The sequence below is a fragment of the Antennarius striatus genome, chromosome 12 (assembly GCF_040054535.1).
Source record: "Antennarius striatus isolate MH-2024 chromosome 12, ASM4005453v1, whole genome shotgun sequence".
Lineage (NCBI taxonomy): Eukaryota > Metazoa > Chordata > Actinopteri > Lophiiformes > Antennariidae > Antennarius > Antennarius striatus.
The window spans coordinates 17,325,704-17,341,789 of NC_090787.1; the positions used below are offsets into that span (position 1 = coordinate 17,325,704).

General features: G+C 40.4%; 2 protein-coding genes across 3 annotated transcripts; one reads left to right on the forward strand and one right to left on the reverse strand.

Moving 5' to 3' along the window:
- Window positions 1-1,353: 1,353 nt before the first annotated feature.
- Window positions 1,354-5,737, forward strand: rnaseh2b (ribonuclease H2, subunit B). 2 transcript variants are annotated; one of them, XM_068329542.1, is made up of 11 exons: window positions 1,354-1,548; window positions 2,057-2,125; window positions 2,855-2,962; window positions 3,212-3,288; window positions 3,471-3,576; window positions 3,646-3,710; window positions 3,836-3,941; window positions 4,882-4,963; window positions 5,042-5,087; window positions 5,239-5,316; window positions 5,588-5,737. In XM_068329542.1, the coding sequence occupies exons 1-11, from the start codon at window positions 1,485-1,487 to the stop codon at window positions 5,696-5,698; spliced, it is 912 nt and encodes a 303-aa protein (XP_068185643.1). In that variant the 5' UTR covers window positions 1,354-1,484; the 3' UTR covers window positions 5,699-5,737. The 2 variants fall into 2 exon arrangements, with proteins under 2 accessions (XP_068185643.1, XP_068185644.1); XM_068329543.1 differs by having other exon boundaries at window positions 1,373-1,395.
- Window positions 5,738-7,788: 2,051 nt separating this feature from the next.
- On the reverse strand, window positions 7,789-11,174 carry LOC137605138 (uncharacterized protein C13orf42). The gene is made up of 3 exons (XM_068329569.1): window positions 10,335-11,174; window positions 9,321-9,465; window positions 7,789-8,118 (listed from the first exon to the last, which is right to left on the reverse strand). Exons 1-3 carry the CDS (start codon window positions 10,737-10,739, stop codon window positions 7,880-7,882), a joined length of 789 nt encoding a protein of 262 aa, XP_068185670.1. The 5' UTR covers window positions 10,740-11,174; the 3' UTR covers window positions 7,789-7,879.
- Between the last annotated feature and the right edge of the window lie 4,912 nt (window positions 11,175-16,086).

A 16,086-nucleotide genomic window follows, 5' to 3' on the forward strand; every position in this document is an offset into this window, starting at 1 on the left:
CTAAATTTAGAAACACTTTGTTCTCGTCTGCATGCTGGTGACAGAGGACTCAGCTCTCAGGGGTTTTCTGTGGTCCACTGTGGTCCAGTGTATCAGAAAGGCCACTGTTGTTCTCCCTGGCAGAGAGAAACACAGACATTCCCTCAAGCAGCCCAAAAAGAAAGAAAGCTTTCATGAAATATTCTGTTTAGCTGCACAGACTGTTGTGTATGATACACCCGGGACCCATAAAACAAGTAATTCACACACAATATCTCACCCACGCTCTTTTTGCCACAGACTCCAGCAACATAAATCTAACAGATTTCAAGGAAGAGTTGAGACAGCGTTCATTGGGTTTAGACCATGCGTTGCTCACAAATCTGAAAAGGTAAAACATATTTCTAAATGAAAATGCTTGCAAACTGAAACACAAAATTAAAATGTTGAAAAAAAAAAAGTGGCACAATAATTAGCAGCATAATATACCCTCCACAGGGTCTGGGTTTGCTCTGCTTTCCTCTGTTCCCTGCTGGGACATGTATGGTGATGTTTAAAGCTCAGATTCCTCCTTCCCTCATTACAAGCACAGGCTAATTAAAAACCTGTTAATAAGTTGTGTGTTATTAAAGAGGAAGGAGAATCAACAACTTAAGAGAGCCACTATAAATATGTCAGAGGGGCCCATGAAAAGTTGATCAAATTGATGACACAGCTAAAGTCATCTAATGAGGATGAAACCACAGCGAGCAGCGTCCACGTCCCGACCGGAGCCCGAAAATCAACGGTGCAAAGGGAAAAAAACAAGTGAGTCACTGAAAACCAACTGGGACACACAGGGTCCTGTCCTGTGTGTGTGTGTGTGTGTGGTGTGTGTGTGTGTGTGTGTGAGAGAGATGCCATCTTAAAAGACAGATGGATGCCCCAATCTGTCGTGTGCGGATGTGCCAAAGGAGAAATAATCACTAAACAGCCTCTGAGTGAAAATACATTTAGGATATTTGTGAATACTTGACTCACAGTATTTCATAAATATTATAAAGTGACTGTAAAGAGAAGTGTCGGACAGCGGGTTGTAATTCATTATAGAAGTCATCGAGCGGCCTCTAGTGGCATGATGGAAGAACTGCGCGTTAATATGACGTCAACTGTGGAATCTTCCATTATGCTTTAATAAAAGGGGGAGACGGATTAAATTAAAAGTCTACTCTGTGTCTTTATCGGGGTTGTTTTGCCCTTCTTTCGACGCAAGGATATTTATATACATTTATACTATATTTTCCGTGGGATTATATGAAAAATATAGAGAAAATGAGCTATCAGAGGAAAAACAAATATCTGTTTTTACCCCTCTGTCAAATGGAGGAAGTGGTCACAGAGAAGCGCCTTTTCTGAGCGCGTCGCGTCAGACGTACGGTAATCGATAACTACTTCGATTCGCAGGCCGAGACAGTTTTATTACAAGGAAATTTCTGTCATTGGAAAGTCAAATCTGCAGAGTAAAGATGGCTACTAAAAAGAAGAGAACGCCTAAAGTACAAAATGACCGTTGGGTTATCATTGCCGCAGGTATGCTAATAAAAAGACGGCATTGAGCTGCAGCGCCTGACTGGGTGACGTCACAGATCTGAGAGCTGGAACAGAGTTATTCTCTTATTTATATGAGGAATAAAAGCCTGCATTCCCCTCATGTCAGCCACGTGTAACGGAGAGGAATCCATCTCTAGCTAAATGTAACGTAGAGGTTAACGTGGTGATGGTCATCGTTAGCTAGCACGTACTTTAACCTGACTTCTTACACAGTGTTCCTGGGCCCTGTGGGGGTGAGACTGAGATGACCTTGAGAAAACTAGGTCAAGGTCAAATGTTAAATTTGTACACTCAGGAACTGGATAAGAGAGAGACCATACATCAAAGCTAGTGCTTTGATCTATGAAAGTAGGTCAGAGCACTAGCTTTGATCTTTGACCTAACGCAAGCAGGTCAGGGTCAGATTGTGAATTCAGGGGTGACTGCATTGGTTCTGTTAGCATTGAGCTTGTTGTGTTTACATGTTTGTTTGTTGTTGTGTTTACAGACTCTTCCATCGACACGCAGGAGCACCACACCGACCCAGTTTTTACCAGACTACGGAATCCGTCCACAGGTCTGACTTTATATACACTTTTATGCACAACTTCAACTTGTTGATATCCACAGATGGACCTCACATGTTCTAGTTTACATTTGAAGTCATAGATCGCCCCCCCCCAACCATTAATGCCGAAGCATAATAGCACACATATCATTTAAAAAGGCGCTGTTGTTTTTATCTGGACATCTGTTTGGGTCACTTACCTTCAGGTCCTGGTGGATCTCTGTTGAGTAAATCACCTGGACCTTCAGGAAAGATGTTTCTTCTCTTGGTCAGGAGTTTCTTTCAGTTCTGAACTTTAGTTATTTAGTGGAATGATTATCTTGTTTCACCAGTAAGGAAACAAAGACAAAACAACAACAACAACAACAAAAAAAACCCCATTATCACTGTCTTAGGTGAGACAACTGGAATAAGTAACGATAGGTTTATAGAAATGGGTTTGTTTAACAAGAGAGAGATTAGTTGGGATTAGCAGAATAAAGGCATCAAAGGTGTTCCTCTGAAAATGTTTATTTATGACTTTTTATGTAGAGAATTATCACAAAAAACACACCTTGCATATAAATGAACAGCTGCTTTAAAATAGAGAAAATGAGCCGGGTATTTTTAAATCTCTTGAATTTATATATGACATTTGCAGGTGCATTTTTATTTGCAGCAGTTTCACTTTTTATCTTGAGGGCTACGTTTAGAGACGTATGTGTGAAAGTAACAGTTCCTCCTTTATTTATCTTGCAGATGCAGCGTCTCTATATTTTCTGAGTAGCGGGGATGCGCAGCTGTTCGAAGTCAAAGCGTTCGAAGAGGATTTCCACTCTTGGTTCATCGGCCCGACTGTACAGAGAGGTAGCTCCTGTTCCTCATGCACCCAGTGACCTCCAATTACCTGAAATATTCATTAGAATATTTGTTTTGATGTGTCGCTGTTCAAACTTAGTTCTTGGTAAACATGATGATATTTTTTTTTTTGTGTAGCTACACATTCAGAGATCTTTTTTACACATGAAGGCATCACTTCAATCTAGAATTTTCAATTAATCATCAGATTGAGTCGGGATAAAATGTGCTGATAAAATGTTTCTGGTCTGTTAACAGATGGCAGACTCCTCTTTGTAACACCCATGGATCCCGTCTATCTAATTTTGCCCTACTTGATTAAAGCTGGCAAAGAGGTGAGAAAAAGAATGTAATCTCTGTACTGTTATCCTCGCCATGTTGCTCATTTTTTAATGGATATCTCCTTCTTTGAAAACCACACTGAAAGCAGGCTTCTGTGTTATAATGACTTGATCACAAATGAATTTTATTCCCAAGTATACCATTTTAAATCTTACTTTTACTATTGGCTGCTCAGGGGAAGTTCCAGCCGGTGGATCAAGTTGTTGTAGACGAGGAATTCCCAGCTTGCTCAAGACTGTTAAATTGCACATATTCCTTGCGCAATGTTGCAGAAGAAAAAGGTAAAGTTTATTTCTTAAGCAAGTCAAAGTATGCAAACTGCATTGATTAAATGTGTTTCTATTATTCAGAGGTAGGAAGCCTGAAGTTCCACCGATACAGTCAAGAGAAGACGATGGATTGGTTGAAGAAAAAGGTATTTGATATGATATGCAAACATACCCTGTGGTTTTTTTTGGTATTTTTTTACTGCCATAAAAGTGTGATGGCGAGGAAACGGAAAGCTGTGGAGCTTCTCAGTGTTTTTACCTGTTCATGTAGGTGGAGAGGACCGTGCTTGTGCTCAAGAAGAGAAATATCTCCGTGGGAGAGGGAGTCAAATCCACAACATGTGTTAAAGTGAAGTCAGAGTCCGACTGGCGTGAGGGTGAGTCGTTTTATCTTTGTTTGTCCTCCGGTGTTGATGTTCTAGATGAAAATCGTTGTCTTCAAAAAGCTGAGAAGGAATCCCGTCTATAGTTGTCATTTTTGAGACAATGGCTGTTTATTATGACTGTTTTAACTCTGTGCAGACTGTTTCCTGTTGCCGCTCTAACGTGTTACCGGACTTGATACTGAGCTTCTTAGTCCTTCATTTTTTTGGCGTCATGCACCAGACTTTATTTCATCTAACATGTGTCACTGTGGTCATTGTGCATATTTCTTATTTTGTGAATACAACCCCCAGCAAATCATGTGAAACCATGCAGGATCTTCACTCAGTTGTGTAGTTTTGTAGAAAATATACAGGGATCCATCACCTTACATCATTTTGAGTTATGTTGTTCTTGATTACACGTCAGTTTAAAAAAAAAAAAAACCCCAAAAACCCCCACAAATATAAAAATCAAGTTTATGCCATTTTACTGCACTTTAACATCTATCCACCACCAATAAACTGTTAAAAACATATAATATCATGTTACTGTACAATACATAAGAATAACTATTTCAATGAACGTTCTCCAAGACTGTTGAGTCCATACTTATTGCCAGTGTGGATAGCGTTTACAGCCTGTAGGTGTATAATTTCCACAAGCACAAGATGATGCTCCATTACATCCAGACAAATAATTAAACAAGGGGAAAACATTTTTAATGTCCATGACAATCATTTTATTCTAAATTCACTACCTGTTGCAAATCTTTAGACCTCTTTTCCATCTCACCTTTTATTGCAGCAGTTCTTATGTTGACCAGTAGATGGCAGTAACAGTGTAGCGTCTGCCTATGAGAAAAGATTTCCTCAACATCACACGATATTAAGCATGAAGCAGGATTATGCTGCTAACTCCTAGCACTGTTATTCTCTTATCTCTGTGGTGCAGAGGACTACCTGCGCTACGCCCATGGCCTGATATCAGAATACATCAGTGAAGACCTGAGCAAAGCCCTCCTCAAACACCTCCAGTAGGTGCAGACTTCTAATATACTGGTGGAGATCAGAATCCTGTGATTCAGATTGAACATTCTTTTATTCTGCTCCAGGTTACCAGAGCTCACAAGCCCAAAAGAGACCGAACCTCCTTCTAAGGTAAACCCTCCATTTGCATGTTTTTCAGTGGATTTTACAGAAGCTCATAATGTGCTCGTGCGTTTTTGAACTCTTGATGTGTTTCTACGGCTGAAAAACTTATGATGAGCTTGGTGTCATGATGAGCTTTTTCATCTCGTCTCTTCTGCAGAAGCGGAAGCTTTCAGACACGCCGGTGGAGGCTGGAGAGGATTACACCAAATTCAACAGCGCAGACTTCGTACGGAAAGTGAGTGTTTCCACAGCAGTGCGCTTTAATTGATCAAAAAAGAACAAGACTTTGATAATGAGTATTGATTTTGTCTTATTGGCATACATACTCATTGGTTATTAATGCTGCTGCTCTTATTTTTGCTAAATTTGAGCTTTGTTTGGGTCAAAACCTCTATTTCTGCTTAATCTTGAAATTTTATGTAATTTACCTGCTATTTCTGCCTAATCATTGTAATGTAATATTAATGACTATTTATGAAGTTAATTTTCATTATTTAAAATTCCAGCCACCCAAGAAGATGACCGCTGCTCAGAAAAGTTTGGCTAAGGTAGACAAGACTGGCATGAAGACCATGTCCTCCTTCTTCAGTCTCAAGGTCAAAGCAGAGAAGAAGTAAAAGTTGTACAGTTCCTTGTTTTCTAATAAAAAAAAAAAGTGGTTGATGTTCTGATCTTCTTTTTAAATGGTGAATGAAATGATGTGAGGATGAGAGAAGACATCGTGATGACAAACCATTTTGAATTGTCCTCTAATGTTAGCATGCTTATTTTTGTATTTTCAAAACAATTGGCATGCTAATAAATGGTCATCAGTCTGTTAGCAAAGAGTCAGTCAAAAAAAAGAAGAAGTATTCTCCCTGGATTTATCAGTTATCTGAGGGAATATACCAGTACAATCTAAATCAAGCAATATCTGGTATTGGAATTCATTTTGGAGTCATCTGACGACAACCTTAAATAGTTCAGTGAAGTTGAAGCCTCTCTGTGTCGAGCAGAATCAGTTCAGGAGTCATATGGTGCTCTGGAATATGCCTCTTTACTGATTTGTTCGAGAGGAAACAGGCTTGAATTTATAATCTACATTTGTCCGGTTTAAATGTTTTCTAAGAACGCATTGAAATGAAATACTGTATTTTCCACACTATAAGGAGCACCTAAAAGCCTAAAATTTTCTCCTAAACCCGTAGTGCGCCTTACAATCCGGTGTGTCTTATATATGGATTAATATTCATATTAATATTGGTTAAAAACATGATCGCTGAAAAAAAGCCGGCAGTCTGGCCGCCAGTCATACCACACTCCGCCACCAGGGGAGCCCCCTCACCAGGCACTCGGGCCCACGCCCCCTAACAACGGTAGTCAAGGGGCGTCACCGAAGTCCCCTCTCAGACGGTAGAGCAGACTGTAGGAGCACCGGTGATAAAGGAGAAAAACATAAGGAACTTTCAACAATTCTGTTAATAAAGTTTGACTGACTGACTGATCTCAGTATTTCCTAACTATTTGGCGTCGGAAATAATCCACTTTAAACTTAATTGGTCTAAAAAATGCCATTGTGCTGTCATCTGGAATCTAGTGACGGTCCATTCTATTAGTCTGTGGAAACACACGGAGAAATTGGCATAGAGGTGAATGAAAGACCCTCAAAGCTGAACTTCCAGCCTTTTCTGAAATTTCAAGAGCAGAGTCACTGCTAGACAAAGGTGTCCTGTGTGCTGCAATTGATTTACAAATGTAGTTGATATCTCTGGGGGGGGCAGCGGAGGGGCGCATTCAGGCTTGTGTATTCTGTCTGCAGCGACGTGCGGTGAGATTCACGGCGGTGAGACACCAACGTTAAAGTCAGTTCTAGGAGTAAAACAGCTTCACATTTGACAGTAAATTAGCAGCCTGACATTAAAAACTAGTTAAAAAATTGTTAAGGACACACAGCAGCAAATAGCTGCACCTCACCTCCGACTGGACCGATCGATCGAAACAATATTTAATTAATAAATGAAAAAGAACGTCGGAGCTTAATTATCTGCTTCGAACTTCAGATCAGGAAATAATCCTCTCTGTTCGCACTGACTGCACTCGTAATGAATTTAACCAGTTTTTAATGTCAGGTTTTTTTAATATGCGTGTTGACTTCTTTCTAAGATGACAGTGATCAAGTGATCAGGTTTCCTTGATGAGGCTCAGAATCGCTTATTGACATAACAATAGGGGCCATTCACAGGTAGTCAGGAAGTCATGAATGCAATCATGACTGCCTGAGCAGCGCGGCTCTATCTAGTGGACGGATTGCGCAACTACAGCCGCTGCAGTTTATCAAATAAATGTTATTTATTTTTTATTGTGTGCACCTTATAGTCCGGTGTGCCTTATATATGAAATAAATTATAAAACAAACAAATTTTTGAGGGTGCGCCTTATAGTCCAGTGCGCCTTATAGTGCGGAAAATACTGTATTTGTCCAACCGATGGGTCAGAGCTTGTGAAAAAAATGATGCCTCTCAGTTAACGTGGGGTCTGTTGATCCAAAGCATTTGAACCCCAACAACCCCAACCCCAACAACCCCCAACCCCAACAACCCCAACATCTGAACCCCAACAAGTGATACAAGACAAGTTGTATTTTTTTTATCAAAATGCAAAAACAAAACAGTTGGACTAAGAGACCTTAGTGAGTATTTGATTTATAATTTATTACTCATTTGTTGGAAGGGGTTTCTAGCAGTAGATATAGTCTATTCAAACTCATCTGCTGTGTCAGCAGCGTGGCAGTGGGGCTGGTTTCTAATGTCCATCAGGCTTCACTTCTTTTTTAGTTTGGGCTTGAAGCGCAGCGTCTGGAATGCGCTCTCCACCACTTTGGGCAGATGGATCGGGTTCCTCTGCAGCCTCAGCCGGCTGCTCGTCGACCCGCTTTGGTTTTTCTTCTTCGGGGTTCTTTCATTGGCACATTCTGGAACCGCTTTCTGCCCGGACTCATCTCGAGGAACACGGAGGACCCAATTAGAGTGGAGGTCATGCTCAGCAGAACTGCACGCCACTGGGAGAGAGACAGAGGAGAACAGATGATTAAGGATATAACCAGTTCAAACTTGTAAGTCGAAGTAAAACAAGTCAACACAATTTAACGTGCAGCTGAATGTAATGGGGAGAAGGAAAATTAGAAGTACTGCACTTCTCTAGTTCACTGTAAATGACAGGTTAATGTTAAAGCAGATTAACCAATGCAGCTGTATTTTACTATATTTAATATTTATGTACCCATATATTCAGAAGAAGATGAATTGAGATTTATTGATTCCCCCATAATGGTTTCTTAGCAGCATAAGATATATTTTTCTATGACGCACAATGTAGAAATTAACTACTGTACTAACTAAACCTGGAAGCGTAAATATATTTGAAACAAGCTTGAATTAATTCAGCTGATGGAGTGAATTGACCTCTGCTCTGGTTGAAGCACAGATTGTTAAGAGGTCATCAAACTTCTATAAAAATTATAAAACACACAAAAAAAAAAGCCTAAACAGACAAATAGAAAAACTTGCATGGGTGCAGCATGGGTGCTCTAGTTTTATTGGTTAAACCTACAAAGTACAGCGTGTAGGAGAAGACTTAAGTTAATCAGTGTTAACTTCAAATCAAAAGCATCGCAGATTTACCTAGTTAAATAGTTATTGAGTTAATATACTTAAATGTTTTTTTTGGTGTTGTTGCAGCTGAACATTTTAGTAGTTGAAGAAAAACAGTACAAGTATTCTGACGATGAGTCTTCTGAGGTGTCTAGTTCAAAACATGACATCAATGGCTAATTATTTATTCATTGACATGTACTGTAGGTTAATTCTTCATTTAGAAGCTCATCAGCAGGCAAACTGTTTACCACCAAAAAAAAAAGATGTTAGTTATTTTATCTAGTAGGTGGATTTCACAGAATTTACAGGACAGATTTTTATTGAACCTCGTGGGTGGGTGGACCTCTACGGAGGACATTTACAATGCATCACTATTTCTTTCTTCTTTTTTGACACTCAGATGATGCTTAAACTATTTGATCGTCTCAAACACAACCGTCTTGACTGCGGTAGCTGAAAGCTTACAGGCCACATTTTTCCCTTCAAAGAAGACAATACTCAGACAAGGTGACAAGGACAGTTTTAAAATTCGACCCTGTGAAGGAGATATTTATTGCACATTAAATCACAGGATGCGTCCAACTGGAGAAAAGGATTTCACACTGACCTATGAAGTCCACGTCTGCGTGTCCGTCATCTGTATAAGGCTTGCGTCCAGGTTCGCTGTCACAGCTGGCGATGACCTCATCGAAGAACTGCAAAGTGTCCTCTTCATTCAGGACTGGGGGGGCAGAAGGTTTGGCTCCTGGTGTCTGGAGTTTAAAAAAAAAAAAGAAAAGAAAAAAAGAAAAATAATTTGTCACTGATATTTCCTGGGTGTTTTCTGGGAGGTGTGATGAAATCTTACTAGTGAGGCGTCGCTACACATGAAGGCATGACTGACATCTTGAAAGTCTGCATGAAATATGCTACAAAACACCTCATATTAATGCACTATTACTGCGACTGCAGCAGAGAAGTGAAGTCTATAAATATTTATGTTTTGTCAGCACAATGATGTTTATATCTGATATTACATCACCTTGAACAGAGCTCACATTAAGCTAAATTCCACGTTAGTGTCATTGTAATGTAAATCCACGAAGCCAATCCCGGATCCAATGTTTACTCCAGAGCAATGGTTTTGTGTGTAGTCCCTGTAAATGAATGTTTTCTGTTGGGCTGTTAGGTTTTCAAGACCTTCAAGTAGGTTAGAGGTCCTATCTGGTGTGTCTTATCACTAAAGATCAACTAAAAAGTTTCTTAAGCCCGTGGTGTGACCCTACTCGATCACAATTATAGATTCATGCTGATGTGATTTGCTGAGTGTGTCAATATGTTTAAAGCTGTGTGAAGGCGGGTGAATTTTTTATTAGCCTATTGGTCGGGGACGATGCGAAGAAACTAACAAAGAAAGAAAAATAAAAGGTACAATTACGTGATAAAATAATGCAGATGTGTTTGCACGTAGGATTTCCTGCCAGATCTAATTTGTGATTGGCCGTTTCAGACCCAGACTGCCTTCAGAATTGATATTTTGGGCCAGGCTGTTGCTTTGACATTACATTTGGACGTTACAATCAAGCAACTGAATCCACAGTCAAATATAGGAGGCTAATAAAATTGGAATATGATGTTTTACCGGTTCTTCTCTTCTCGGTGGGGGCGGTGGGGGCTTCTTCTTGGAGGACACTGTAGCCGTGTTGATTTTTAGGTCACTCACACTCTTGGTGTATTGCCTTCTCAAAGCCACAAGGGCCTCCAGGTACTCCAGACAGTTCTGACCCTGGGAGTAGAGCCAGATCCGGTCCTCCTGTCTCTGGTAGTAGTACAACGTGGACTCGATGCTCACTGTACTTTTGCTGCGTTTTAAAGTCGATCCCACGGGTTCCTGACTTCTTCCTCCAACCACCAGCATGGAGGTGCTGCGGACCAGCCGGACGGTGCAGGCGTTGTGGTAGTCCCTCTCGGACCGACCCCCACCACCATCCCGCCCTCTGTGGCCCTGATGGTTGGGTCGGAAAGCGTTATTGATCTTCCTGAACATTCCTCTACACTGAGTCTGTCCGCATCACAGATTTTCTCATGTATTCCTTAGTTTTGGGGGACCATCCATGTTCACCCCTCCAGTCCGACCAGCGATCACCAAAGCGCACCGACGGGATGGGGAACCGGAACCAGGCCGCTGTCCGGGGTGCTGAACTCCGTGTCTCGGAGCGGATCTGAGCCTCTTGTCTAACATCTCTCACCTGCTGTCGAATTGTTGCTCAGCAACGTTGCTATAGCAACGGATCGGTAACTCTACACGTGCGCTTCCATTACGGTCCGTGTCAGATATCATGACGCATAAGAAAAGAACAGCAGCCGGAATCCACCTCACCGGGGGCCGGTAAACGAGAGCTGGAGGGGGCAGGGGGGGGGTCATGAGATCAACCTCCTCCGTGTGCTTGATCTCGTTTTATATTAAGTTAAAAAGTAAAGAAAAAACATAATACAGGACCCACAGTATATATCTCTGTGTAGTTGAGCATGAGCCAAAGAGTAGAACACACTGTGGGGAGTGGGGATCAGGATACGGAGGAGGAATCTGAATGAATATTTTACAAATATAATAATATATGATAATAATATATTACAAATATAATAATAATATAATAGATCAATAAAGGCAAACAGTTGTTATCAATACCACCGCCAGATGGATCCAGATCCGGATTTGAGTCACGGTATAAGAAACTGGAGTGTACAAACGTGGAATATGTTTTCATAATCGATTTGCCATCGGGAGGTTCGGAAGAAGTCCCGAACAGCCTGTCCCTCCCGGTGCTCGTAAAAATATTCTAATTATAATTTCGTTAAATTTTATTTTTAGATATGGAGCCCTCGGACCTCGCCGTTGCGTCAGTACAGCGTTGAACACTACCTGACAAAATGGAACTAACTTATATTTTCCATATTGAGGGCCCACCTCCCATTTTGAAGTGGACATGGATAGGGCAGCTACAACCAACATACCGTATCACTTTAGGTCAAACAAAATAATGTCTTTTTTTATTTATAAAATAAAATGAAATGAAATAAAAATAATATGAGTTGAAAACTATCCTTGTGTCAATAATTTCAGTTTCATACCTTGTAAACACAATGAAGTGCTGTGAAGGTGAAGATGACCTGAAGGTCCAAGCCTCTCCAAACAACTTATAAACATAACTGTTGAAAGGTCATTCGTGACTTTCACTAGGGATACCACTGTGCTGTGATGAAATCTGAATCCCGACCTGAAATCTTCAGATAAATTATTGTTTCGTAAAAACTTACGCAGTAACTGCTTTCTGGCTTTCTTAGCTAAAAAAAATCGGAACCATTGTCAGCTTTTTGAGAAAAGGTTTAATAATAGCTGCTTTAAAGGACTGAGCTACATAGCCTGTCAGTGAGGATATTAATTATATTTAGCAAAGACTTATTTTAGTAGTTAAGTTGGGACCGGGTCTGAGAGACAGGTGATCGAGTTAAATGAGGCAAAAGCTGAACTGAGTTGCTGCAGGTTGATGGGGGAGAAGCTACCCAAATAAATAACCAGAAGAATAGCCGTATCTCCAGTTTCATTGCTCAGGGATAGACAGAGATGGACAGGGTGCTTGACCCCAGTACTTGAGTAAGAGTACAAATACTTCTGGTCAAAATTTACTCTGCTATAAGTAAGAGTAGCCCAGTCAATACATTACTTGAGTAAGAGTATAAAAAGTACTTGCTTTTAAATGTACTTAAGTATTCAAGAGTAAATGCTTTTATATGTACTTAAAGTAAAAGTAATAGTAAGAGTAAATTCCTATTTTTTTTAAATCTTTGATGAGAATGGACCTGACTGAATTACTGTCATTTTACAGTTTTATATATAGTACCTTGTATCTCTTGTTTCAGAGAAAACTCTTTGAAACCACCTGCACTGATGTGCTTGTCTGTAGAACCATGTTATACTGAACCAAGCCTTCCCCAACATCTATAAAAATGGAAATAAAATTAATGGAATCGTCAAAGAGGACAATTATGTCATTTTCACGTTTTATTAAACAATTCCCCCCTTCCATACACACACTAGACCAAATGGAGCCATACAGACCCAACCAACTCATTTAACTGGGGACCACCTTGAACCCCTAAAGGACACACTGGTGGACTACTGGTTGAGAACCACTGCTTTACAACAAACTAAATCTCTGCTTTCAACAGCTCAATGTTTACAGGAAGGACATATCCCAGTACCACAATATTTGTCTCCCCCAGACTGTCTCCCCCAATTCTGTGTATCTCTGCGGCCCTGTGTTTGACAGTCTCTGTCAGTCTGTAGTAGTACTGTAAAATTAAGTGACCAGAGGTCTGTAGGTGTGACTTTTGTCAGTTTTTCTTCGGCAAACACAATAAGCATTTGAAAATGTACTTTTTCTTGTCTGAGTCCACGTTGTTCTTTTTCACTTCCACAAACTCGAACATATCTTTAAGATAAGGCCATGGGTTTTCTTCCTCCGCCTCATAAAACTCCGGCTCATCATGTTCATCAGACTCAACGAAGGCCTCTTCGGCAGTCGCCACCGCGGTCTAGTTCTGAGCTGATTGGGTAGGGGATGATGTATTTCCGCTTTTACGTAAATTCCAGTTGAGAACGTGTACTGTGATAGGTTTTACTTCTTTGACGAGCACTGCGTGTGGCCAATTGCATTTTAGGGGGGTGGCAAAAAACAACAGGCAAACCTAAAAGTAACGAGTATTCATGAGCCTTCTCAGAAATTAACTCGAGTAAGAGTAAAAATCTTTGCCTCAGAAATGTATTCGAGTAAGAGTAATAAGTATGAAAGAATTCTAGTATTTGAGTCAAGTACAAATCCTCAGAATCTGTACTTAAGTACAGTACTGAAGTAAATTTACTCCGTTACTGTCCACCCCTGGGGATAGGTCAGTGTTGAGCGATGACAGAAACTGCTGAATCCCATCCTGAATAGGTTCAATTGTGTTAATGACGAAGCTCTTGAAATTGTCACCACCGTGACCTGTGGGAATAAAAGGATGAGCGGAGCGGGAGCTTTGTGTTAGCCTCGCTACGGTGCCACAGAGAAACCTTGGCTTGCTCTTGTTCTCCTGTATTAGTGATGAGTAATATGCTGCTCTGGCCTTGCAGAAGGCCTTCCTATATATCTTGCCAGATTAAACAAGATTCCTCCAATTTAGTTGAACACCACATTCTCTCCAGCCTTCAGGCTGTTTACTTTAATGATCTAATTTGGGAATTTAACAATGGCGCTAGCTTTTTCGGGTTCAGTTTTTTAATTCTTACGGGGGCAATAGAGTCAAGTGTTCTGCATCAAGTTCCCAGCATTACCTACAGATTATCTATTTGAGAGGGACTAAAGTTACCACTCGACTCCTCAGTAACATCAACACTCAGTAATATTTCAGTGCAGACGGAATCCCTTGAATGAAGCCACAGCAGCGTCAGGAAGACATCCGTTCAGTCTGATGGTGTGTAGTCTAATAATAGAAATTTAAAAGTGATGAATTGGTGATCTGATAAAAAATTGAGTTTAATAATGAGATGAATGTAGTACTAAGATCCATCTCTGGATTGATTTGCTGGATTGATTTCCAGTTTTGGATTGACAGATTAAGAATAGGAATTTCAAATGAGGTACAGTATAGTTTAATTTAGGTTTAGGGTTGATTTGCAGTTCTGATTTAAACATGGCTTCAGCTCCACCTGTTTGGCCGGTGCCTGGAGGACTGTGATGGTTAACATGACCGGAGGAGTGGCTTCATTTAGGCTGAAATAATCTTCTGGACCCAGCCAGGTTTCAGATTCACAAAATGTGAAACATGGGTCATCACTATTTGGTGGTGGTTTGTGTTCAAGCTATAGGCCTATCCTATAGGTTACATGCTTATAGAATTAACACTGAGGAGACGTACATCATCAACACAACTTATAGTGTTGGTTAAAGGTTTTCAATATAAGAGACACCTCTAATAAACCAATAGAAATGACTCAGGGTTACAGTTTGTTCAGTGTTTCAGGTTGACTTTCTGACGGTTTAAAAGCTTTTCAGTTTTACTGAAGTCATTTGTTCATAATTTATGTGTTGGATCAATCTTAAAGCAGCAGGCTAGGCTTAGCTGTTGATATTTAAATGTTCATATTTCTAGATATGTATAAAGATCAATATAATTATTCTATGAAAAACCTGAACATAATGATTTACTTCTAGGTTTCCTTGTCTCTTTAATAATAAATCATTTTCTCTCATCTTTCAGGCGCTGCTATTGTTGAGATCTTCCTGTCGCAATCAGAGGAAGTCTCAGTTCTTTAATGAAATAATCCAAGGACGCGTGCAGAATACCTCCACCTTAATAAATACTGAGTTTATCAAGCATTCATCATGTAGACTGTTTAGACCTCACCCAGGTTTACATTGGAAAGAGACATTTCTACAGAAGGTGGAGAAATGACAAAAAGCAAAAATCGATGAAAGGTATAGCATGAAATAGAAATCTCGATGAGTTGGTTGAGTTTCAAGGAGGAAGTGATACCTTGCGGATGAGTGTGTCAGAGTAAAAGACTCACTTCTGCTTCGGTGGCGCTCACAGGTAACAGGAGTTGAAGTTCAACCTTCAAAACACCGCTGTTGTTAAAAGAGACCTCGAATCTTCACTGTCCCCAGTGAGGTCACATTAGTGTGACCTACCAGGAAATGAAAAAACAGGAGGCAGCATCGTTTGGTCTCTGTTTCCTGACAGTAGAATCCAAACATCTTGATCGTGATGACGTGTCTGGTGTCTCCATGGATCTTTATCTGATACGATAATTCTATATTTTATACTAACATTTTATACCAACCAAAGTAAATCAACCGATAAATAAGGTTGTGTGTGTGTTTGCGTGTGTGTGTGTGTGTGTGTGTGTGTGTGTATGTGTGTGTGTGTGTGTGTGTGTGATGCTATGAGACAAGAGGATGCAGAAGACAGGGTTAGATGGAGGCAACTGATTCGCTGTGGCGACCCATGAAGGGAAAAGCCAAAAGGAGAAGAAATAAGCGTGTGTGTGTGTGTGTGTGTGTGTGTGTGTGTGTGTGTGTGTGTGTGTGTGTGTGTGTGTGTGTGTGTAAAAGAGCAAAAGAAAAAGAGAGAGAGAGAGAGCTCCCCTTCAGGGTTCACCTTCAGTCCTGCACCTGTTTCTATCTTCAAGAAACGAAACGTTTGACATCTGTATTTCCTCCATCTGCTTTTCCGTTTCTCTTGTCATGGAAACGATTCTGTAGAGAGAAGACATCTAACTCACGAGCCCAGCTGCAGTATTATGCTTGCTGAAACAGGAAGAAAGAGAAGTCTTACATTCCCACTTCCTGTAA

Excerpts from the sequence above, each read along its gene's own strand:
- rnaseh2b (XM_068329542.1), top strand. The coding sequence starts at position 1,485 with ATGGCTACTAAAAAGAAGAGAACGCCTAAAGTACAAAATGACCGTTGG. Across the intron at positions 2,963-3,211 it reads CGGCCCGACTGTACAGAGAG|ATGGCAGACTCCTCTTTGTA; the intron begins GTAGCTCCTGTT and ends GTCTGTTAACAG. Across the intron at positions 5,088-5,238 it reads AGACCGAACCTCCTTCTAAG|AAGCGGAAGCTTTCAGACAC; the intron begins GTAAACCCTCCA and ends TCTCTTCTGCAG.
- LOC137605138 (XM_068329569.1), bottom strand. The coding sequence starts at position 10,739 with ATGTTCAGGAAGATCAATAACGCTTTCCGACCCAACCATCAGGGCCAC. Across the intron at positions 9,466-10,334 it reads CACCGAGAAGAGAAGAACCG|ACACCAGGAGCCAAACCTTC; the intron begins GTAAAACATCAT and ends TTTAAACTCCAG. Across the intron at positions 8,119-9,320 it reads CGCAGACGTGGACTTCATAG|TGGCGTGCAGTTCTGCTGAG; the intron begins GTCAGTGTGAAA and ends TCTCTCTCCCAG.